Raw genomic sequence first — 24,980 nt, forward strand, 5'->3', positions numbered from 1 at the left:
TTGGTAAGAGCGGGAATGGGGTTGTGTACAAGGTTGTCCTTGAAGACGGGTTAACTGTCGCTGTAAGGAGATTGGGAGGAGGAGGATCTCAAAGGTATAAGGAGTTTCAGACAGAAGTTGAAGCCATTGGAGAGCTGAGGCATCCAAACATTGTAAATCTCAGAGCTTATTATTGGTCCGTGGAGGAGAAGCTTCTCATCTATGACTACATACCTAATGGAAGTCTTGCCAATGCAATCCACGGTAAAAACCCTCGATACCTTAGATAACCCTGAAAACTATATAATCTGTGTATTTCCTTTTACGGTTTTTTGGATATGATTTTAGGAAGGGTGGCATTCAAGCCACTGTCTTGGCCGGTTAGAATGAAGATTATCAAGGGAATAGCAAGAGGGTTGGTCTATCTTCATCAGTTCAGCCCCAAGAAGTACGTTCATGGATCTTTCAAACCGAGCAATATTCTTCTCGGGCACGATATGGAGCCTCATATATCTGATTTTGGACTTGTCCGTCTCTCCAACATCGCTGTAGGATCCCCGACCTCAGAATCAAACAGAGTGGTAACCGATGAGCAATCACAAGACCGAGCATCCAAACTGGGATCGTACTATCAAGCGCCAGAAGCCATGAAAGCAGTTAAACCGTCTCAGAAATGGGATGTTTACTCGTTCGGTGTGATTTTACTCGAGATGATAACCGGAAGGTTACCGGTTGTTAGCGTGGGAAATTCTGAAATGGGTATTGTTCAATGGATTCAGATGTGTATCGAGGAGAAGAAGGAGATGGCGGATATATTGGATCGGTCTTTGGAGGAGGACAATGCAGAGGAAGTGGAAGAGGAGATCATCTCAGTGTTGAAGATAGCAATGGCGTGCGTTAGTAGTAGCCCTGAGAAGAGGCCGACTATGAAGCATATCTCTGAGGCTCTCAACCAAATCGGTTTCCGACAGTGACTCTAAACCAAAACTGTTCCAACTTAAAAGTTTGTTGGAAGTGGTGGAAGTTTATGTAACTTTAAAGTTTTCTTCGTGTGTTGTTTTGTCCCTTGCACCTGATATATATATATATATATATATATGTGCGGACTATTAGAGCTCCCCTCACCAACTGTTCTTGGACAGATCGTTGGTTTTCCACACACGATTTCCCCATACATGAGATGCTGAATTCACTAGAAAAGTGGCGTGGAAGGCAACCACTTTTCTCACACACTGCAAAATCATGAAATTCGAAATTTTCGTTGAAACTTATTTATAACATTATCACCAAAGTGTAATCAAGAAAATTTTATTTAGAATAAAAAAAAAGAAATAGAAAGAGATTTGTCTTACAATGCCCCAAATGAAGAAAGGAAGACCGCCCCATAGGTAGAGGAGAAGGGCGAGGGCGACGTTGTTCCAAATCCAAGTTCTTTCAAGAAACCTGTAGAATGGTTGCTTCACCAAGTCGGCTACATTGTTATGTAGCCCCCCACACTGCATATATGCATGCACATCAATATATATATACACACACATCCATGAATGATGCGATCATCTCGATAGATTATGACATTAATAACATATTTAAGAGCATTGATCATTGTCTATACCTTTTGGTTGATGTAATCCGTATCGAATATCCAAAGGATGTGGCTAAACCAAAATCCCTGCGTGGGGCTATGTGGGTCGCGTTGTGTCTCGCAATAATGGTGATGGTATCTGTGGTAGCTCACCCATTCTATTGGATCGCCCTGTAAGAACAAATTATGTGAACGATTAGAAATCTGTAATACATTTAAAAAGCGTTGATAGAAAAGGGCCCATAAGAGAGATTTGTACATTTCGAACTCTTGTCATATTGTTTATATTTTTTCATGTTGAAATTAGTTTCTAATGATAATAATAATAATTATTATTACATGAGTATATCAAACTAAAAGAAGTGTCACGAAAAAACGGAAAAATATATTAAAAATAATAATAATTATTATTATTATTATATGAGTATATTATTATATAACTCTACAATTAATATATTAAAAGGAAAAATAGGTCGGCTAGGGGCTGGCCATGCACACACACACACACATATTTATATATATATATATATATATATATATATATATATATATATATATCCTAATGTGTACAGAACTACAGATAATTTAAACTCATCGATAATATCGCAAAGTAAGTGGTCCGCTAGGAGCAGTCACATCTAGACAAAGTGATCATTTAATAACGAAATGTGTCATAATAGAAACAACAAAACCTATTATTGAAAATAAGATTTATTAAATAAACCAACTTTTTAGAGTATAATCCAAATAGAAAGAATGTTTCTTTAAAAAAAAGGAATTTCCCGTAAAGATTTGACATTTATCGTAAGATATAATAATGTGCATGTAATTAGAAAACCAACCTGGCCAGCAAGAGTGCCAATAAAAGCCAGGGAATACTCGAGCCATTTCGGTAGATTGAAACTTCGGTGGGCAAGATTTCGATGATACGACAACGTAATACTAAGTATAGTAATCACGTATAGCCCGAGAGCCACCCGCAAAGCCGACAAGTTGAACTGAAATGGCGCTAAAAGGCTAAGCAGATGGACGTAGGAGATCTCTGTCGCCCTCGTCAAGTCCCAATAGTTCCACCACCTTTTCCAAAACGCCCTTTTCTTCCCGACCGTTGATTCGTCCGAAAAGGGTATTTTCCGACAGTTCTCTTCCTCAGATTCTCTTATCCCATCGGATGCATGGGCGACCGAGAACGAGCATTTCGTTCGACGTACGGCGTTTCTCGACAACGAGACGTTTTGTTTGGAACTCGTCTTGATTGTATACGCGAAGAAGTGTTTAGGGTTACGTAGTGGCCGTTGTTGAGAAAGCGATGGGAAAGGAAATCGTGTTTTGAGTGTGATCGCAGGAGAAGCCATTGGAGAGAAGATTGTTTTCATGAAACGGTGCGTATAGTTTTGAGTTATAGTTGTATGTAGTATATCGACAGGTTTATGTCCTATATATATATATGTGTATATATGTGTGTGTGTGAGTGTGCGTACAGCTGTTATTGTATATTGAATTGGAAAAGACACTTTTCCATCTGGTTAATATATGAGCTATATTTTGGTTCAGCTTTTATCGTTTGTTGGTGTGAAGGGTTTTCAGTTTTTATTGTATTCGTTCCTAGGGTTCTAATTTGAGCTATGATGTCCATCTCTCTCTCTCTCTCTCTCTCTATATATATATATATATATAAGGTATCCTTATTTGATTTTTTTTGTTATTGGGATAGTGTTTTACAAGAAAATTATTTTATATTTTGGAGTGTTGTAGTGATCTCGAGATTCAGTATTACTCTGATCATAAAGTCAAGACAAATCGTCTTTGAAAAAAAATCAAGATTAAAAAGAATATAAAATTTGAATGAGTCACTAATTTCATTTTCTGGATTTTGGTTTTATTTTTCATTTTATAAAATTATGTTAAATTACTTATTTAATGTAATTGTGATTCGATTTAAATGAATGAAATTTTGTTTAAACTTATTTTTTTTCTGTTTGATTTTATTTTTTTATTAAATTTGATTAAATTTTTTTATCTAATTAACTTCTGAATAAAGATTGATGGAAAGATAGCTCAATTATTTAGGAATTACATTGTAAGGAAAAATTTCACAAAAAATTATCGAATTTGGATATAACTAACATATTAACATTGTAAATTTTTTACAAAAATTTTATCGACGTTAAACTATGTCAATTAACGATTGATTTGATGTGGTGGATGACCCAACACCACATCAAATAAAAATTAAATTAAAAAATAAAATAATTATAATTAAAAAAATAAAATAAAAATTTAAAATAAAAATAAAACTAAAAAATAGAATTAATATTTTAAAATGAAATTAAAATAAAAATTTAAAAATTAAATTAAAATAAAAAAATAAAAAATAAAAGGTAGAAAAGTAAAAATAAAAACAGAAACAAAAATATACAATATATAATATATATGCAATATATATATATATATATATATATAAAGAAAAAAAAGGGAGACAGGTTGCATCAAAAACTGTCCTTCCTCTCCGTATCGAAACATGTGATCATATACTGTTTTTCACATAGAACGTAAAATGACATAACATATTTAAGAGCTTAAAAAATAAAATAATTATAATTAAAAAAATAAAATAAAAATTTAAAATAAAAATAAAACTAAAAAATAGAATTAATATTTTAAAATGAAATTAAAATAAAAATTTAAAAATTAAATTAAAATAAAAAAATAAAAAATAAAAGGTAGAAAAGTAAAAATAAAAACAGAAACAAAAATATACAATATATAATATATATGCAATATATATATATATATATATATATAAAGAAAAAAAAGGGAGACAGGTTGCATCAAAAACTGTCCTTCCTCTCCGTATCGAAACATGTGATCATATACTGTTTTTCACATAGAACGTAAAATGACATTAATAATATCTGCGTTTTAATACCCGTATTTCTTTCTATTTCACATTTTAGCCCCACTACTTTCTTTTCAGTACTGCCATGGCTCTTTAATATCATTTTTTATGAAACAAACCTGTTCCAGAATCTTCATATATATATATATATATATATATATATACATATATATTCAGCTTTTTGTTCGACATATTTGGATTTGGATATTTAACAAGTCTATTTACGTAAGAGTTTTTATATTTTTAATAAATAATAAATTTATGCTTTTAATTTATTTTTGTTTGTGTTGTAAAAGTTTTCTTTCATTTGCCAGCTAGCTAATTATAGGGTTGAATTAATCCTCGAAGGGAACAGTTATGGGACAGTTCAAAGCTTATCTTTGACTTCTGAGTCTGTAATTGGACATAGATTATATATATATATATATATATAATTCAAAAAATTCATCCGTTTTTCGACTCAATTATATCTTTTAATGTTCGGACGTATTCTTTATACCGCAATTAAATTAAATATATTTCCAACGACTATATACGTTCGTATATAGGATGTGTAACAAGTATACTCGAAACCTTCTCAACAAACTATATCATTAGACATAATCTATGTTATGACATTATACGATTTTTATTGGTAAATATAATATATCTCTATAAAATTTGTAACTTACACAAAGATTTTAAATCTATTTGATAATATATTTTCTTATTGTAATATAAACAGTATTTAGATATTTTTTTATATATGTCTTATACCTCTTAAATTGGAAAGTGTGAGATTCGACGTTTAATTTGTCCATGAGATACTCTACCATGATAAATTACAAGATAACTGTATAATTATAATCGAAAGAGTTTAAAATGATGATATTGTCATTTTATTAGAAGCTTTAATATTATATAGATATATATACACACACAGTTTTTAGTATAACAAAAAGTTGAATAAAAATATAATATTTGAACTCCACGTAATTTTAAACTTTTCAATGTTTTCGTCGTTTCCAGAAAATACCCAAAAATATTAAAACTCGAAACAAAAAAAAAATCACTGATATATTTATATCGACTATAAAGATCGTGAGCTTCGATATAATATATATCTTTCTTTGGGTTCGGAATCATTCCTTGAAAATATATTTATAGACATTAATTGTTGTTTCCACTAAAAAAAATAAGAATCCAAATTGGCAAATTCAATATTTTATTAATCCTCGAAAAGCTACAAACCAAAAAAAAAATCGACAAGTAAAATTTGGTTCAACAAAATTCGCTTGGGCAAAGATTCATGTGACATACAAAAAATAAAACAATGACAATAAATATCACATGTGGCCTAACGTCAAAACCCCCTAAATACTGACCAAAGATTATGACATTTTGTGGACCGACGAGACTGTAACCAAATGGACCACACCCTTTATTACTCCACTCTTCATTCGCCCATTCTGCGGTGGTCTCCTCTCTCACCACCACCACTCATTTTCTCCCCCTCTCTTCATTATTTTACATATCTATATTAAAGTTTAATAAATAGAATATCTGTTATAGATATATGATGCTATAACAATTTAAATTTTGTAATACATCTCTGAATTGATTCACACATCAGAAGAGAAGAACTAGTTTACCATGCCAGAGTGTTAGATTGGAGAAAATTAATATGTTGAATTATATTGGATTTAAATTATGAAAATATTAAATACAAACTATCTATAATGTACTAGATTTATGGGGGGTTTTTAGTTATTTTTATAAAATTCTTCTTTGATTTATAAAAATCATTCGTTTTTCCTTTACGTTGTTTAATAATTAATTAAATTGAACAAAAACCAAAGAAAAATACTTCAAATTACATATATGTCAGATTCACATGTATCGGATTCATTATGAAATACATTTATTTTGGAGGAGAAAAAAGTTCATGCATAATGAAGAGCGTGTTTTTTAAAAACATAGTATGGTAATTTGGTAAATGGTGAAAAGATAACATCGAAATGTGTAGTCCATGAGGCTCTCTGAATTCAATGGATCTTATATTTTATAAATATCCTTCTAGAAAATGTTTCTTCTATTCTAAGAAATCTCCCTATCATAAATTCTTTTTTTATAATTTAGAATTTCACCAAAACTTTGATCCAATTACATCTTTCAAAGAATTGGAGAAATACAGGGGAATAACATTCCTCACGTTTGAGTTTGAACTGATGATAAGAACATACTTTGCATATTCTTTTATCACTAAATCACTCAAATTTGGATCATTAGATAAAATTTGAAAAGATTATGCAGTATTACATAATATTTAAATTTGATTTTATTCCGTCTTAAAAAATCTAAATATTTTATAATATTCTCCTCTGATGTTCGATCTTATAACGGCCATCTATATTCAAATCACCCAAACAATACCGTTCCGTTGAGTAATCACGATTTACAACAATTAGAAATCCCTTCTGTAAACGGCACTCGCTCTGATACTTGAAAGAAATCCAGGCATAGTTCGAGAAATTCTAAAACCAAAGGGTCAATGTATAAAATCCGTAAAATAATATATATAATTTTTTTTTATCCTCACAACGGTAACGGTAACGGTAACAAACGGTGAAGAAGAAGAACCGTAACAGAGCACGAGAGAAGAGCTTGAAACAAGGGCTCAAAACGACATCGTTTAACGGCGGAAGAGTACTTGAGGCCAGTGAAGCCGATGTCGTAGGATATGCTTCCGTCGGGCTTGAAGAGACCGAAGTTTCTCTCCGATGTGGGACCCGGTTTCAGATTCTCGTTGAACAAAGCGAAGACATAAGCCCTAACCGCCGTGTCTGGTCTGTGCGGTGTTCCTTTCCTCTTCTTCAGCCGCTTTCTCAGGTTTCTGTTGTACGTTCTCGCGTTCTTCACCGTCGCTCCTGCCTCGTTCGGGTCTCCTTTCGATGCCCATCCCGTCTCCGATACAATTACCTAACGATTTGAAATGGTACATATTTATACATGATACGTTATATATATATTTTCATATAGTTGAAATGAGTAAACAAATATATACGTGATTGAAGGTAAATATAGACGTTGTATATTGATGTTAGATTGCTCCTAGTTATGTCTAACGTACATAATTAGCGCGCCATTTCTGATGAAACTCTACACCTTAATTCATATTGTGTAGTGTTTATTTATATATAAAACGTACGGATAAGAGTAACGTACCGGCGTTTTGGGGAAACCGGCCTTTTCGAGGGCAAAATAGGCGGCGTCGACCTGAGCATCGAACATGTTGTCGTAATGGAGTTTGGTCTTGGCATCGTAAATGCCCGAGGTGTGCTGGAAGAGAGCGTAGTTGAGGTCGATGTGGGTAGGGTCGGATTTATAAGCCAAGAACGGGTAGGCGTTTATGTAGAACGGCGACCCGATCTGCCAGAAGAACGCCAGCAACGGCTTCATGTACGGCATCACGTCTTCCCTGAACGTGCATGCCGAGGGTGGGTACGAATTCTCGAACACTGCCTCCGAGTGCGGACTAGATACCTGGACCCCATCACACCATATATGAAGAGAGGTATATATACTGTTATTTTATTCGAGATATCAGATCCAAATCGCGGCATAGTTTGATATAACGTTTTTGGATGTATATGTTAAGGTGATACTGACATATCAAATATGTAAAATATTATGCAAAATGATATGTGTATATATATGGAATTAGACTTATACCTCGACCACAGTGCTGAGTCCAAGACGGCGGAGAGCGGAGTAGACATTCTTGGCGGCGGGGAGGAGAGCCTCCCAAAGCTGGATGTCCGTACCGCCCAAGATCTCATTGCCAACCGCAATGCCACGAATTCTGGTGCCGGATCTTACAAACGGCTCGACGTTCTCCTTGATCCAGCTCATGGCTCGGTCCTCGCCCACGCTCAAGTCCTTGAGAAACTCATTGCCCAATCCAACTATTATCTCAATCCCCGTCCCTCTAAACGCCGTCAGCACCGAGTGGTCCGCGTCGTATATCCTGATGTTCTTGATCTTTGCCGATTTCAGTAGAGTGGCCACCGCGTAAGGGGAGGGGAGATTGTCCGCAATCCGGCCGTAGTTCACTCCGTACGTCCCCGTGAACGCTACGGACGTTGTCGCTACGGAAAAAGGAGATTCACATCAGTAAGAAAAAATGCATGTGGCCTACTGGTTAGGGTTCTTCGTATTCATCTTTTTCCGAAGATCATAGGTTTAGACAGCAACTCTGAGAAGATGTGAGGTTTTACTATTTGAGAGAATTCAGAAATGGAAACGGAGAAACGGATATATATACTATGTAAAAACCAAGCTAAACCGAAATAATCCGGATTAAACCGAATATATATACATTCTAATATGAGGCTGGCACTAGTGAGGACAAATGCATGCAAGTGGACAAATTGTTTCCAACGTTGGTATAGATAGTATGATATGACAGAGAGATAGTGACATGACAATATATGATCCGACGATGTTTTCAGTAACCACATTGAAGATACAATCTTGAAGATATATAGAGAACGAGGGTGTTTACCGAGGGACGATAAGGTGGCGAAAATGAAGAGAAACCGGAGAAAGAAGGAAGAGAAACCAATAGGGGAAGACCGGAAAGAGCATTCCATTTGTGGAAAAGACATTTGAGATGTGTTGGAATGATCTTTCTGTTCAAAAAAATAATTGGGTTTTGTCCTAAAAAACGGGGAGATGATACTATGCTCGTCGATGGAAAGATTCCTAACCTCTGTGACCACCACCATGCAAAAAAGGAAAAGAATCGTGAGTTATCAAGAAATGTAGGAAAATGAAAACGTGGGGATTTGTATTGGATTCTTACTTTGGCCTCAAAGCTAAACTTTTCTTCTCTTTCTTTGTTTTAAATTATTTTTAAGACAAGATTCTCTCTCTCTCCCCCTCCCAAGTTGTAAAAGATTCTTCACATGATTCAAGATTCTTGTCTTTCATTAATCTTGTCTGAACAGCGAAACCCTTCAAGAAATTTGTCAAAAAAAGAGGAAAAGAATCGATTAATGTTTTTAAGGTTTTCTTATTATTAACTAATGGGTTTGATGTTTTATTCCATTTAATTACCACATAATCGTTTGACCCATTAAACTCATTTAAATAAAAATAACCCACACACATATATGATTATGATTGGGTTGAACTAAACCATTTAACTCAACCATATCTCGGGCTGCAATTGTTCAGTCTAAGGTATCCTGCCAAGTTCCGGTAATATCAGGAAAAGATACAAAAGAGATGAACACTAGATTTTAAGTTCGGTAGAAGCAACGACCTTACATTTCTCTAGGCACTAACATGAGCAGGACTCGACTGCTTCAGTGTTTCGTTTCCGGTCACTCCAGCTTCTATCGCTCTGTCTTGACCCTTAGGCTCCGAACTTGGATCATTCTCTTCTTCCCCATTCGCATTTTGCTCAGCGTTTCTTGATCCAGATTCAGATTGGACTGCTCCTTTACCTGCATTTTTCTCATTCTGGTTACCATTTGCTTCAGTGATCTTGGTCTCTGCATCCATGGAAATCTTATCAACTGAGGCCTTCTCATTCTCATTCTCGATTTCAGAGCCAGTAATCTCCATAGACTGTTCGACCTTTTCTACTGAACCAGCTTTAAGTTCAGACCCTTCAACCTTCTTTTCTGAACCAGTTTTACCCTCTTTACCGGGAGTTTTCTCCATCTCTTGACCTGGAACCGCCTTCGGAGTCTCATCTGTGTCCATGCCATCTTTTCCGTCGTTCGCTTTCTCAGTCTCGACATAATCATCCTTAACAGGCTCTTCTGGTTTCGCGCCTGCATTTTCCCTCTCAGCCGTCTCAGCATCTTTTCCATCATTCACCTTCTCAAATTCATCAGAACCGTTCTTAACAGTTTCTTCTGGTTTCGCATCTATGCTTTCCTTCTCAGTCATTTTGGCATCCTTCTCTTGAGTTTCCTTTTGGCCCTCCGACTTATCAGCTCCTGTATCTTCTTTATCATCCCTCTTTGAGGCAGAAGTTGCTTTGGCTCGTTTCTTAGGTGGCTGTTTATCCGGTGATGGAGTTGATGCCTTAACCTTCTCGCTGATCCTCGCAGATCTCCTCGGTGTCTGACCGGTTGTCCAGTCAAACTCTGTGATTGCAGGGTTGTCTGGGTGAGACTTGAGATACTGTTCCAACAGCTTTCTACTGCTAATCTCCTCACCCGTTGGAGCAACAAACACAATCTCTGCCTTCCTCGCTGAGCTCCCTTTCTTGGGTTGATACTGTACCATAAACAGAAGAACATATGAAACACAATGAACACGTCACAAAGGGATGGAACAGAAGAGAAAACACAAGTCTCTCGAGTTTACATACACATTTTCAGACAATAAAAGATGAATAATTCCAGCTTTACTCCAATGCGGCTTCCTTAAATATAACATCATATAACAATCTATGCACAAATTGGTTTAAAAAAAATCCAGACTCACAAACCCTTGAAAACATAAATGAATGAGCATAAATCTTCAAAGGTTCCAAAAGTGAATTCTTCGACCCTTTTGGAATTAACAGAGAGTACAGAATGATTCAAAGTTTAAAACTTTGAACTCACCAACCAGACCCCTTGACCAAATCGATTCGTGTAACTACACTTTGCCAATTCAACGCGGGCGAAATGCTCGTGCATAGCTAGAATTAAGAAGAAGAAAAAATAAAACAGAGAGAGCTCAAAAACTTATACAGAACCTTCAAGAAAACATTCGCACACATTCATCTTCGATCAAACGGCCACCTCTGAAGCGTGTTTCTAGTAATTGACGGTAAGTAAGCGGAAGTGAAAGAAGAATCAGAAAGGCAGGTCAAAGTTCAGACACATCCAAAAAAGCTAGAAAACAGAAGAAGACATGCTCACTACAATCTTAGGTTCTCGTTTTTTAAACAATTGAATCGACATATAAGCATTTTCAGTTATTAATCTCCTTTTCCTACTGCTATTCGTAAATTTGAAACTCAAGCCGAATCTTAACATAACAAGCAACAGCCTAAAACGACAATCCCTGAAAACAGAAGAAGGTGATTTCTTTCATCGTCTGCACATTAAAAATAAAATTAAAAACAAACAGAGATTCAAGGGAAAACATAACAGAAGAACAAAAAACAAACCAATTTCTTCCACGAAGGAGGAGCCGGGAGCTCAACAGGCACGGCTTCTTGTTCGCTTCCCATCTATTGTTTACCCTCTGGAAAAAAAAAACAAAATAAAATCACAAAACAGCCCAAAAAATCTTTTTTCCCACTGATAAAACCAATAAAATTCTTATCTAATTAACAAAAACCTGGGATTGATTGCAAGAACAGCACAGAACCAGCCGAGAAGACAGTTGGGAGTTTGGGATTGTGTGTGTTTTTTGTGGGTGTTGGCTCTGGTGGTTTCTCTGGGGAAAAAAACTTTCTACAAAAAAAGGCCAATAGGATCGTAACACGTGTCCAACGAAAATGGGTGTTCCCGTAACATCGTTCTGTGATGGTCTCCGGTAACGACACGTGAAAGGCCTGGATGGTCGCATAAAAATAAAGCTTATTTGGACGATGCACGCGCCAGTGGAGGCGCGTGTGCACGAGTTACACGTGCTTTTCTACTGTTTTAAAAAGTAAACTGTAATGGAAGAAAGCCTCCGAGTCCGGAAAAAAGGCTGTCGTTTTGCAACCCACGGCCCACGGCCCACGGCCCACGGCCCACGGCCCACGGCCCACGGCCCACGGCCCACGGTATAAATGAACAACAACAATTTACTTTAAAAACTTAATTTGAAAGATTATTAAACAACATCTATGTTATTCTGTTCTTATATGTTCTTAAGATTAAGGTTTCAACAAAGATCATTGGATTTAATTTCCGAATTCGGCTTATGTTAAATCCAACACAATGATGATCCTACATAACGAATCTACATGAAAGATGCTTACTTGGAGAATTCTCTGAAGCTATTTTTCCTCTGCACATCATGTACACAGGGTTAGTGTTGGATCACTGAAGCCCTGAAAAGATTCCGAGTCTATTTGAAAGGTGAACCCTTCTTCTTCCTCTTGCCCTCACCCCTCCCATCGGAGACCGATGCCCAGAAGAACAATGACATCCAGAATAGCACAGCAAAGAATATCTTGACTCGGTCTTCGATCGTGGAGATTGTTCTAGCAATACCTGTTGGGAAGAAAAAGGTAACACTATCGAGATGAGATGAAGACAACGAGAGATGATGATGATGATGATGATGACCAGTCGATTCATTCATCACCATTAACTAGCTAAAGTATTCAGAATGCAGTTTCCAGCATTATGAACATATCAAAAGCTTGTGGCTTCAGCAATGTTACTTCATCATCTGCGTCTACGCTCTTACAAAATCCCATGTTCTTTAGGACAAGCTTTTGATGTTTGGTTGGGTATCATGTAAACCTTTTCCCACATCCAGAAAGAACAACATACTGTAACTCAAACACAGACAAGAAAACCCTAGAAGATCTATCTCCACAAGAAATGGTTCGACTTCTGCAGATATCCTGAATTCTCGAAACTAAAAACGATGGACACCTTAAAAGATGATGACTTTTACCTCCATGGGCACAGAGTCTCAGCGATCATTTGAAACAAAAACTGATTCACCAACATCTACGAACTATATGATTCGCTGAGAACAACCAATGCCAACCACAAGATGAGAGAATAATCCAACATACTTCTTCACCAATCCACAATCGGGACCCGAGTTATTGGATATCATCCAATATGCATCAAATTCATTGACAAATTCCAGAATTTCTGGACCGATATCAGCCATTAAGCGCACAAGGTTACAACAAACACGACCAAACAAATTCGAATTCAAAACAAAAAAACAAAAATTCCGATAAAAAAAAAGAGAGTAAGGATTCAAACCCCCGAGATTGTTCGTGTTCCGCGGAGGAGGAGGCCCGGGACCCGGCGGAGAGGGAGGACCGGGAGCGACGGCGAGGCAACGGGCCGAGCCGGGAGCGGCGACGAGGAGGGTTTGACGGTGGAGACGCGACGGAGGAGGAAATAGCGGCGAAGTCGAAGGCGAAAAGAACGGGGAAGATGGGACCGAACGGTGGCGGAGGCGGTGGAGGTCGGAGCTTGAGGTCGCGTAGAAGAGCGCCGTCGCCATTATTTTCTTCAGAGGGAGAAATCTCGACCTCGTTTTCCCCTTTTTGCCTTGGTACAAAATAAATAATTAAATAAAATAAAGCATAGTAGAAGGAAGATATATTCTGAACTTGAATTTTGTAATTCTAGAATTGTTGGATTGAAATCGCTTGTTAAAAAAATACAAACTCTCATAAACATCATGATAATTGTAGAATAAATTATATTGTTCTATCTATTATTTGTTAGCATTTGCATATTATACATCTAATATCTAAATAATACATTATCATATATATATATATATATATTCTTTTTTTTTTTTTAAAGGTAAATGTATTAATAGATCAAGTTTGTATACAAAACCGGTTGATCACCGGAACTAACCCAAAAGATAAGGATTCCATATCGCAAAATCAAAGACTACAAAAGTGAATCACCGTTTCAGAGAATTTGGATCGTAGATGTAACTAGTAACCAATCATCCATCAAGCTCCAAGGGTGTGCCGACGTAGAGGATCTCCGCGAGAGAATAATGTCTCGAGCAAACCTGTCAAGAGATAACCGAGTCTTTTCCACAGGGGACGATTCACCTTTGAAGATTCGAGCATTCCGTTCAGACCATATGAGGTAGATGGCTACTTGAAGAATTAGCTTGGCAAAGGATTTTCTAGTGCTTGAGCGAGCTTGGGGCTGAGCGGCTAACCAAGATGAGCATTGATCAACATCCAACGGCGGAGACTGGAAGCATGCAGAGGCAAAGGGAATCCACACATCTCGGCTATAGTTAGCAACAATAAAAAAAAAGATGAGAATGAGATTCAGGAGCTAGTTGACAGAGAACACATATGGGATTGTCGAGGAGTCCCCATCGAGCCAGGCGATCTCTTGTTGGAAGACGATGAAGGAGCACTAGCCATTGTATGAAGCTGAGTCTCGGAGTGGATAGTGAAAACCATATCATAGAGTGCCACGGTACCACCAGAGTTTGTTGGCGGATCAACTTCCAGGTGGCGGAGGAGGAAAAGGTATCCCTGTGTTCCGTTGCCGTTGCTTTCCATTCGAAACAATCTTTGTCAGATTTTCGCTCGACGGAACTGGGATGGCCGAAATCCGAGTAAGGGCCACTTGGATCCGATCTGATCTTGCCCCGGGAAGATTCCACTCTAAGCCTTTCGACGCCGCTTTGACCTTTGCATAAAGAGGAATACGCAGCAGCTTAGGGTCCTCCACTCCCAATCAAGAGGCCCTAGACCCGTCCAATTGTCATGCCAGAAGAGGGCTGTGTTTCCATCGCCTAATATTAAATTTAATTGTATTCAATACTTAGATTAGATATAAGTTATATCTTATTCAATTCGAAACGATCCAACAGTTACACGACCAAACAGAAGTAACAACCCTTACAAGGGACAACACAGATTTTTTTTTTTTATTAAAAAAAAACTCTTTTTCTCGTTCTCTCTAGTGAATAGCGATCTCCTTGACGTCTTTCTTCGGAACGTGGCTCTTCGGGACGACAACGGTCAGGACGCCGTTCTTGATCTCAGCCTTGATCTCGTCGACCTTTGCATCTTCAGGCAATGCCAAGCTCGTGCTGTGGTAACCATATCTCTTCTCCGACCAGAACTCTTCGTCTTCCTCCGGATCCCCTTCCTGTTCCTCGGCCTTGTGTTCGCCTCTTATCTTCAAGATCCCGTCTTCCACTGTGATCTTCACGTCGTCTTTGGTCAACCCTGGAACCTCGTACCTCAGTTTGTAGCAGTCGTCTTCCTCCTTCACTCTCCCCATCAGCTGAGATGGTGTGATGATGTTCATGCCGTCCAAGAGGCGGTTTATGTTCTCTGTTGCCTCCATTAGAGCGTTTCCTAGCCCTGATGGGAAGAATTCTTCTTGCCCACATGAGTACAAAAGTGAATCAGCAAGATCCGAATCAGTTTTCTGGGTGTTTTTTTGAGAATCTTGAAGAAGATTTGTAAGTAGAGTACATACCGTAGATGGAGGGGACGAAGTCGCGGTTTGAAGTGCTTCGCCAGAGGCTTTTACGGCCACGTCGCCTGGGGAAGAGACGAGAAGATTTCTTCTCAGATACTCTCACTTCAGTGCCTTTCCCTTTCTCTTGCTCCCCAGCCGAAGAAGCCATGGATCTCCTCAGAACCTCCATGTTCCACCTCTGGTTCTGTTGGTTTCCGACAACACTCCTCTCTCCGACACTGACATGACCCATCAAAGAAGAAGAAGATAGCTTTTGCTGAAGGTTTCTCAGAGCCAGACGTGCCAAAGCCATTTTCAGAATCCAAAAACACTGTTTTCTCTGTCCTGTTCTTTTTTTTCGGTTTTTTTTCTCTGTCTGTTCTCGTTTTCTCTCGTCTCTGGTTTTGATCGATGATGATTCTGTTGGGTTTTTATAATGTGGGTTTTGGCGGGTTTCAAGATTCGGTTTCGGACAATTTGCAGAAGTCTCAGAGAGTTTCTGGGTTTATACAGAACCTAACACAGAGAAAGCTTCTTGTTCCTTCTACATGCTTCTTCGGATAAATGCGTTGACTTACCTTTAGCTATGACCAAAACTATTTTTTAATATTCTTTTTCCTTCATGGGTTTTCTAAGAAGAGAAAAATCAAAGTTTTGTAAAAAACCTGTTGAGCAAACTTAATAATTAATTGAAAATTATGAATAATTAACATGATAATTCAGACAACTCCAAAACTCGAGTTTGAAATCTGATACGCCAAAATCTTGGATAAACAAACGAATCCATGCACAAAAAGATCGATAGAGATTCATAAATCCATAGGTTGAAGGGTAATTAGTACCAAAGACAGAGGTCACGACTCACCAAAGCTACATTCTCTCCATGCCCTCATCCAAGCAAATCGGAAAAACAAACGCAGTAAAACATCAACCCAAAATGATAACTTATTAGTTCTTCAAGCTGCTACCTGATTTATTACCAAAGCTAATGCAAGCGAGCGGGAGAGACGACAGAGATTTATTACTAGAAAGGGGAGCCGGATTAGGTCGTGAGGATGGGAGGCAAGTAGTCAGATTTGGCCCCGAGAACACGTGCCTTAGTGTCAGGGAAGAACTCGAAACCCGGAAGCTCGGTGACGTTCCCTTCGCTTGAAACGCCGATGGGGTAACGGAGAAGGTGTCCTGGGAGGTCGTGCTCGAGTGCCTCGCTTGAGTAGAGGTCCCAGTATTTGTCGGCGACACGGTTAACTTTCTGGACGCATTCCATACTCGATGGATCGAGGAAGGTCTCGTCAAGCATTCCGAGGTGTTCGTACCACAGAGACATACGGAATCCGTGGATCTGCCCGCGAGCTGGCTGTCTTGTCGACAAGTGATAAGGTTGGTACCCTCCCATTGCTATCTCCGAGTCTCTTGCTCCATCCATTGATCTCTGGTTTATGTTGGCTGATCCGATAATGATGTACTCGTCGTCCACTGCAAAAAGGCCAAACCCGCAAAAGGGTTAGGGAATTTCAGTGGAAGGAGAATGAAACTCGAATCCGAAATGGCGAAAACATTACTTACCGATCATCATTTTGGTGTGGACATAGATCATGAAGCGACGCGCTTCTTGTGCCCGGATGTAATCTGTGTCGGGGTCGGGTTTCTCGGAAGGCTCGTACTCTCCTTCTTTCTTCACCTCCCGGTTTCCGAGGCAGAAGAACGTCAAGTAGTTTCTTGGATCCTCCTCGAGCCCCTTGGATCTGAGGGCCTGAATAATGTCGGTATACATCATCTCCATGGTCCTCTTCTGCCAGTCCAGTATAGCTTGGACAGATCCGCTCTCTGGGATCCCTTCGGGCCACATTGGAACGACGATATAAACGGTGAACCTCTCTCCCGCCTCGATCTTGCTACAAATCTTGAGCGATAACTCTTTCGGAATCAAGTGGAGAGCGTCGATGTCCTCGGGTTTGATCCCATCGGCGGTCCAAGCGAAAGAGCTTCCAAGGAAGTACTGGTTTTCGATGTAGATGAAATCCTTGGCCCGTCTAATGGCATTGATGTACGCATCCTGGATACTGCGATCGATGATATTATCCTTTCCACTCACTAGACCGGATTTGGCAGCTTCTTCCGGAGACTCGGGAAATCCAAAAGCAGCTCCACCATCGATGGATCTAAACAACTGGACATGCCAGGTTTCATGGTCTTCCTCGTACATAACGGGAGAAGGCGAGATAATGATATCACCGAGCTCTCTCATGTTAACCAGAATATCTTTGCCGCCTTGCTGTCTCCATCTCTGCTCGAAATTGTACAAGACATCCCAAGCAACAGGTCCTTCGAGACGGGAATGGATGTCGTGCCACGGTTCCCTTGGACCTCCTTTAGTGATGGCAGCGCCAGTGAAGTTTGGCTGATGGAAGTCATCATGATGGGCAGTGTCCAATGTCCTGAACAAGGAATGGAACGGAGTGTCGTACCTTCCATCACAGAGATCAATACCTCCGACAAAACTCACGATTCTCCTCATCTGGGATGATGACCCGCTTGGCATTTCGCTGTCTACAACTACAATCTTCTGGTGATGCGTGAACATGGTAGAGATCTGCAGGTTTTGGACAATGCTACCACCATCATCGGGGTTACGAGGGCAGAGAACACAGTGGACATCGGTTCCCCGGAAAAAATTCTCGGTTTCTTCGTCGTGTGTAGCCATCAGACCATCTTTTTTCAGCACATCGACAGATGTTCTGTCGTCCCAGACAAGCAAAAGAACCCTAACACCTTCGCTGGCCTTCTTCTTGAGTAGCTCTCCAAGGGTCACATCGCCTCCCGGCTTCGGCCTTCTCGAGTCCCTCACCAAAGCGATTTCAGTGTAAACAGACCAACCGGTAATGTAGATCAAATGTTTCGCATTTGTAATTGCATCAAAAATGTCTTCCCAACATCTGTGAGGCTCGTAGTTCTTCCCGCCCGCAAGAGGGATACGAGGAACAAAGTTCTCCGGAATATGGGCATCTTGGTACAGAGATACTTTGCAGCCTTTTCTCTGGGAGAAGAATGTGTAAGGGACTCCCGGAAATTTGGCACTTCGGATTCCCCTGTTCCAGTTTCGATCCTTTGTAACATCGAAATACTGAAGCCTAACACGGATTTTTGAATCTCCTTTGATGGGGTTTCGGTTCGTATCCAAAATCTCGACCCACTTCTCCACTTCTTCACCATCCCAGATTTCTTCAACAGGTACATATGCTCGTCCGATCAGGGTTGCACCAATGGGGTTAGCATCCTTAACGGTGAAAATAATGTTGGAAGCCATGTGGGCGCAGTATATATGAAACGACTCGTTCCACTTGGGGCTGTTGGGATCATCTTTGATCTTCCTGGTTCTCCCAACTCTTGCCTTCTCCAGATCAACCGTAGCATACAGCTGGGTCTCACCTTTGCCAACACCAATGGTCTCTTCCACATTTGCCAGAAGCTAAACGAAAGAAAGTTCATTCAAACTGGAATATATATGTGTATATATGTATGTATATGTGGTCAATTAAAGAATTATGAAAGGGAAGAAATGCTGGATGTTTCATAACACATCAGCCCACGAAAACACAAAATAAGACAATTGCATGGGAGCAAACAAAAAACAAAAATCCCAGGAAGACATGATAACAAAGAATTAGCTTTTGGAGGAGCAAGAATCAGGGCAATGGAAACATGTAGGACATTGCTCAACCCAAGCTCATTGCAACCCTGTGCTCAATCTTGCTCCTACAAAAATCTAACCTTTTTCGTGGAAAACACAAGCAAAATTGATCAATGAACCAAAAGTCATGGGATTATATATCATTCTGATTTGTCAAAACACCAGAATTTGTAGAACCTAAATGCAGATAGGTTTCTTTTCTCAAAAGGAACTAAAATCAAAAGTAAAAACTAACAAGAAGCCCATCAATTGCCAAAATCAGAAATCGAGAAAACTCCATAGCTACTGAATCACACAATGAAAATGGACAGAAAAGGCAACCAAAGCTATATGTACCTGTCCGAAGAAACCTGATCTGCCTCCACCACCATGGAGATGGTCAATCTCATAGACCGTAGCATGGAGAGTTCCGTGAAGCAAACGTTGTGCCATTTCTCACCTGTAATAGTAATTAAAAAATATAAATAAATGATTAAACGATCATCATCGAAACCTTTTCTCACGCAGCGAATGAAGCAGCTAAGAAACTCCACTAGATTTTTTTTTTTTCACATCGAAGTTTACTTTTGAGCAACAAATCTACAGGCAACAAAGTCAATGATGTTTTGTTCGAAACTAAATCGGATCAGAAGAAACAAATAGTGAAATCGCAACAAACATACATCTAATTCGAGATCTCAGAGATCAACGAAGCAAATCACACAAAATCATATCATAAAAAAAATCACCGAATTTCAACATTATGAACCAAACCCAGTAAACTCCAGTGCAAACAAAAAAAATCTAGAACTGCTGAGAGACCGATCCGATGACTGTGCATCCAAACCTATCAAAACGAAGCCGAAGCCAAACTGCTTCCTAAATCGCGTCAAAACATTCGGAAAAAAAAAAGAACGACAGATCAGACGAATTCTGATCCAGTGATAAGCCAAGACAAAACCGGATGAAATTAAGAGGTGAACAGTTATAAACAGAAGAAGAAATGAGAGGAGAAGCCCACGAACCGAGAAATTTTCCAGTTCGGAGAAGATCGAAAGAGGTCAGAGGAAGAAATTGAGGATCTGATCCGTGATTGAAGATGGAGAGAGAGCTGCTTTTGTGTGGAGAAGCTAAATATTTTGTGTAATAAATAAAGGACGAAGAAATGGGAGAGCGCGTGAGACTGATTGATTTTCTTTCCTATAATTGTTGACTTTGCCCCCACCAGTTCTAAAATTAAAAAATGGTACATTCAATTTGGCCCTCAAGATAATAACTGTTTTCAAAATAGCCCCGTATTTTATATTAGTGTATTTCTTACCAATTGACCGGCGCCCAAATTTTTTACTTCATCTGCAGTATATAAATTACTATTTTAAATGTTTAGTACTTGTAAAAATTGATATTTCCGTAACTTTTTATATTATCTGATTGAAAAATCTATGGATTTAATATCGTTTTATTTATAAGTTAAGTTTTTATCCAAACGTTTCATATCCATTTTTTTTCTTTTTTGTTTCATATAATAGAAACAACTAAAGATATTTATAGTAAATCATGTTGGCGAAAGTTATTATTATTCAATAACTAAGGATATTGTAATTAAAAACTAAACAAATCAATGACTAGATATGTTTGAAATACTTCCTTTTATATATATATATATATATATATATATATATATAATTCCATTTCCACCGGATTAAATGACATTGGATGTTTAAATTTATGAGATAATTTATTTTATTTTGTTAAATTTTAAACTATTTGTTTCATTCTAATTCATATAACTAAGATTCAAAATTTATAAATATCAGGAGAACTACCGAACATGAAACTATTAGCTCCTGTATGAATGACTTGAAATACATTTTGTATACAAAAATAATAATAATAATAATAACAATAATAATAATAACAATAATAATAATAATAATAATAATTAATGACGGAAAGCAATATCAATGCAAATACGCGGCAATCTGGTAAAGGATAGAACGTCTATGCCAAAAATGTTATAAGACAAGAAATGAGGGTACTTAATTGAAATTTCCAAGAGTTGTCCAAAGAAATATTCAAAGCTCGTTTTTCTCCCATAACTTGGAGATGAGGAGAGAAAAAGATCCAAGTAGTGCTCTCAACGTTGTTCATATCACATGGAAACGACGACGTTTCCTGGGGATTAATCTTGACCGTCCATCATCAATAAAAAAACGTACATCCGCTTTAAAAGTGGCACGTTCTCCGACATGAGTGGTGTACTATTCATTGGATCTTGTAGTAAGAATCTCACGACGGTGCAATTGGTTGATTATAATCATTATCTCTTTATTCCTTTATTTAAAATTTTGATAATTATTGGATCATGTGATTAGAATCTAAAAATAGTATGAAATAAATAACTGTCGATTTCCCATCGAATAATAACTGCTGATTTACCCCTTACCCTTTGTTTAAATGTTTTTATTTTTTTTTTCCTCTCACTTAAATGCCCATATGCATTAGTTATTAGGGGTGGACGTTTTAACCCGTAATCCGGAGGTTTGGAGGTATCCGGCTTAACAAGTACCCGAATAAAGGGTACCCAAATATTAACGATGATGAGATCAAGTATTAATAAGACTAAGTTTTCGACCTCCGAGTCCGAGTGGAGGTTTAATTATTTTACAAAGGGTACCGGGGTACCCGGTATATTTGTTAAAAATCTAAAATATACTTTATATCTATAATATTTTTGTCTAAATTATTCTTATTATTTATTAAAATACTTTTATTTTAGTTCAATCTTTTTATGTTCTAAACCTTTCTATACAAAAATTTCATCATTTCAAATCTCATTCTATGTAACCGAATCAACCATTCATCTCTCTCTCAAAATTTTACGCATCTCTCTTCATCGTGAATTTTTCTCTTTATACTTTGACATCTCTCATTTGTATTTTCTATATCTATCATTTTATAATTCAAAATTTTATAAATCGTATAGATCCGGGTACACGTGAGTACAAGAACGAGAATCTCATTAAACCCGAGCTATAAGTACCCGGATTTTATGAAACCAAGACTGAGATAATATTTTTGTAAAACCCGTGGTAATGAAGACGAGATAGGGTTTTCTAAAAATTGGAGGTATCCGACCCGTGTCCACCCCTATTAGTTACATAAAAAAAAAGTGAATTTGACTCTCGGTGCATTAACAGATGCATTACCAGATGTGAAAATTTTAAATAAAATAACTGTTTATTTATTTAAACGTTTTTTTATTTTATTTCATGGTTTCTTTAATAAGAGTTTTTCCTCTCCTTGACCCTACTTAGTGTGGGTTAGTTTTCTTGAACCATAGTTATAATCCATGATTTGTTTTTAAAGATTGCAATCATACAGACTATATATATATATATATCATCATGCTCGTGTGGGGTCATGAAGGATGAGCCCACGCCCTGCCATACGTGTCATCGATTGCCGACAAAAAAAAAAACTAAGATCACAAAGGCTATATAAAAAAAACTTGATCATCTTTTTTTGTTGGTAATTAGGCTAAAATCTAAACTAATCATAGAATCGGAAACAAACCATTTGATTAGAAATGCATTTTTTTTCCTCAATTTGAACAACAAATTCGGAATAGAATAAACGTTTTACATTCCAATTTCACTAATTTAACTATATAATTTGATCATCTTTATCTTACTTCAAACATGATTAGAAATATTCATGACTGTTTTGTGCCGTTGATGTCTCAGTGGACATTATTAGAACATGTCAAATCTGCACTTTCACCAAGTATTTATATTATGATCACAATTTATAATTTATGTTTTAACAGTTTATCATGTTTGTGGATTAAAATCATGCATATTTATGTTTTAGACAAATTCTTCACGTAAGATTTTAATTTTTTTTCAGGGTTTCGGGTCAGATTTAAATTGATTTATGGAATAGGTAAGCTGTTCCATAATCTATTGTTAATTTTGACGAAAAATATAAAAAAAATATTGATTTTGGTGGAAAAAATTGGGTCTAATTTATAGAACTATACGGTGACTTGCTAACATCCTGAAGAACTATTGGTACAAATGTATAAAAGTGGATAAAAATTATTTTCGTAATATGAAACATATCTATTTCAGATGTGACGTGTATCATTAAATAAAATAACTAAAAACAAAATACGAAAAATAAAAACATTATACAATTCCGATTAATACAATGGTCGTCGGCCCATTGGCCCAATTCTCGATACTGATTATAGTCAATAAAAATACTATACCTCAGCTTTTTGTAAACCCATTGGGGTGATGATATTGGCCCAATTTCTAGTCCAATTTATTACGCTCACAACCTTCTCTCTCTCCTCGTTTCTCTTCTCTCATTTCGTCTCCTCCAACTCCAAGCCCTGATTCGAGAGAGATTCTGTAACCATGGCGAACAACAACGAGTGCGAATGCGCGTCGCCGAGCTAAGGCGAGGCTTACCGGCACGGAAGTGGTTCCGGCCAGGAGTCAGGATGCCGGATATACGATTCCAATTTCGTTCGTGATATCCTTTGTGGTTTACATGCACAGGCACATCTGGAGAATAATGTCTACGAGATTCGCCTTACGTTCGATTCATGGAATGTTCCATCCATGGCCTCTTTCAGGTTTGGCATCCGTCTCTTCTCTTTCGAATCCCTTCATGAAATTAGGGTTCTCGCCTTTTCAGAGTTTTTCCTATTTGTTTTATTAATATTTTTTTTATCTTACGAAATAAATGGAAAATAGGCGTAATTTTTCTGAGTTTTTTCCCTATTTGTTTCATTAATTTTTTTTTAATCTATCTTAATTAAATGGGAAGGCTGGCGTAATTTTTTAAAATATTTTGAATGAGTAAAATAGATCCGTTAGGAAACTGACTCCAGCTGGCCAGGCTCCGCGCTCATTCTAACCGTTGGAAAAACGCTGTTAGAAATCTGACATATAAAAAGAAGAACAATAACAGAAAAGTAAATAGGAACCGGATAACTCTTTAAGGCGTGATACACTTTCCTAAAAACGTTATTCCGTCCTATACGAGCAAAGGACTTTCCGGAATACGTCTTTGAGATACAATGAAGAGAGAAGTGATATTAGTATGCTCTACTAAGAACACAAACACAAGAAATTGCAAGAAGAAGATGAACAAAAGACTTTTGTGGGTGTTTTGCAAGAACAACCACAAAAGTGCTCTCAAATCTCTCAAAAAACGAATTAGATCTGTTCTATCTCGTGTTAGGATGTCCAGGGGTGTTAATAAACACTCCAAATGTCGAAAGGTGTGAAGAAATCGGAAGTTTTTCCCGAACGGTCGCGATTTTTCGCTCAATCCGAACTGCTCAGAAAAAACGGGATGTCCGCCCGTTTTGTCGAGCTACCCGCCCGTTTATGTCTGAATTGCTCAGAAAAAACGGGCTGCCCTCCCGGTTTTTCCGAGCTACCGCCCATTTATTTATGAGCTTTATTCCTCAGAAAAAACAGGCTGCCAACTCATATTTTCGAGGTGCCCTCCCATTTTTTCTGAGATCACCTTTACGTTCAAAACCGAACGTAAACTCTTTCGACGTATCCTTAACACTTAGCCAATTCATACCACGTCTTTTACAAGCATTTATCTCCTCCACCATACTTGTAATACACGTGAAACATGAATCCTTTTGAGAGATTCTAAATTCCCATTCATTTACTCTAAAAATACCAACAA

At 37.7% G+C, this 24,980-nt stretch overlaps 7 protein-coding genes across 11 annotated transcripts in view; 1 reads left to right on the plus strand and 6 right to left on the minus strand.

The window, feature by feature from the left end:
* The window catches only part of LOC104818023 (delta-9 desaturase-like 2 protein), a 4,483-nt gene extending 1,357 nt beyond the window's left edge, over positions 1-3,126 (minus strand). The window contains exons 1-4 of the mRNA XM_010547460.2: positions 2,404-3,126; positions 1,592-1,732; positions 1,332-1,475; positions 1,105-1,211 (exon numbers count right to left, since the gene is read on the minus strand). Coding sequence (XP_010545762.1) covers positions 1,105-1,211; positions 1,332-1,475; positions 1,592-1,732; positions 2,404-2,937 — 926 coding nt within the window. The 5' untranslated portion in view covers positions 2,938-3,126. The remainder of the gene's footprint in view (positions 1-1,104; positions 1,212-1,331; positions 1,476-1,591; positions 1,733-2,403) is intronic.
* Positions 3,127-6,857: 3,731 nt separating this feature from the next.
* LOC104818024 (glucan endo-1,3-beta-glucosidase 14) lies at positions 6,858-9,150 on the minus strand. Its single transcript, XM_010547461.1, has 4 exons — positions 9,004-9,150; positions 8,172-8,587; positions 7,665-7,982; positions 6,858-7,418 (listed from the first exon to the last, which is right to left on the minus strand). Exons 1-4 carry the CDS (start codon positions 9,104-9,106, stop codon positions 7,035-7,037), a joined length of 1,221 nt encoding a protein of 406 aa, XP_010545763.1. The 5' UTR covers positions 9,107-9,150; the 3' UTR covers positions 6,858-7,034.
* A 441-nt stretch (positions 9,151-9,591) lies between these two features.
* Positions 9,592-13,683, minus strand: LOC104818025 (methyl-CpG-binding domain-containing protein 11). 3 transcript variants are annotated; one of them, XM_010547463.1, is made up of 5 exons: positions 13,391-13,683; positions 12,421-12,655; positions 11,790-11,905; positions 11,617-11,693; positions 9,615-10,733 (listed from the first exon to the last, which is right to left on the minus strand). In XM_010547463.1, the coding sequence occupies exons 4-5, from the start codon at positions 11,677-11,679 to the stop codon at positions 9,777-9,779; spliced, it is 1,020 nt and encodes a 339-aa protein (XP_010545765.1). In that variant the 5' UTR covers positions 11,680-11,693; positions 11,790-11,905; positions 12,421-12,655; positions 13,391-13,683; the 3' UTR covers positions 9,615-9,776. The 3 variants fall into 3 exon arrangements, with proteins under 3 accessions (XP_010545764.1, XP_010545765.1, XP_010545766.1); XM_010547464.1 differs by lacking the exon at positions 11,790-11,905; XM_010547462.2 differs by lacking the exons at positions 11,617-11,693; positions 11,790-11,905; positions 12,421-12,655; positions 13,391-13,683 and adding an exon at positions 11,066-11,606 and having other exon boundaries at positions 9,592-10,733.
* Positions 12,510-13,637, minus strand: LOC104818136. The gene is made up of 2 exons (XM_010547592.1): positions 13,391-13,637; positions 12,510-12,655 (listed from the first exon to the last, which is right to left on the minus strand). Exons 1-2 carry the CDS (start codon positions 13,635-13,637, stop codon positions 12,510-12,512), a joined length of 393 nt encoding a protein of 130 aa, XP_010545894.1.
* Positions 13,684-14,946: 1,263 nt separating the features above from the next.
* LOC104818026 (26.5 kDa heat shock protein, mitochondrial) lies at positions 14,947-16,172 on the minus strand. Its single transcript, XM_010547465.2, has 2 exons — positions 15,608-16,172; positions 14,947-15,504 (listed from the first exon to the last, which is right to left on the minus strand). The coding sequence occupies exons 1-2, from the start codon at positions 15,900-15,902 to the stop codon at positions 15,080-15,082; spliced, it is 720 nt and encodes a 239-aa protein (XP_010545767.1). The 5' UTR covers positions 15,903-16,172; the 3' UTR covers positions 14,947-15,079.
* A 201-nt stretch (positions 16,173-16,373) lies between these two features.
* LOC104818028 (phospholipase D alpha 1) lies at positions 16,374-20,395 on the minus strand. Its single transcript, XM_010547466.2, has 4 exons — positions 20,285-20,395; positions 19,617-19,719; positions 17,156-19,058; positions 16,374-17,065 (listed from the first exon to the last, which is right to left on the minus strand). Exons 2-4 carry the CDS (start codon positions 19,710-19,712, stop codon positions 16,632-16,634), a joined length of 2,433 nt encoding a protein of 810 aa, XP_010545768.1. The 5' UTR covers positions 19,713-19,719; positions 20,285-20,395; the 3' UTR covers positions 16,374-16,631.
* Positions 20,396-23,606: 3,211 nt separating this feature from the next.
* Positions 23,607-24,980, plus strand: part of LOC104818029 (probable polygalacturonase At3g15720) — a 15,122-nt gene continuing 13,748 nt past the window's right edge. For all 3 annotated transcript variants that reach the window (XM_010547470.2, XM_010547467.2, XM_010547468.2), the window contains exon 1: positions 23,607-23,904. Coding sequence is in view for 2 of the 3 variants with exons in the window: in XM_010547467.2 (XP_010545769.1) it covers positions 23,875-23,904 (30 nt within the window). In the remaining variant the exon portion in view is untranslated. The remainder of the gene's footprint in view (positions 23,905-24,980) is intronic.

This window comes from Tarenaya hassleriana, unplaced genomic scaffold, assembly GCF_000463585.1.
Source record: "Tarenaya hassleriana unplaced genomic scaffold, ASM46358v1 Cleome28, whole genome shotgun sequence".
Taxonomy (NCBI): Eukaryota; Viridiplantae; Streptophyta; class Magnoliopsida; order Brassicales; family Cleomaceae; genus Tarenaya; species Tarenaya hassleriana.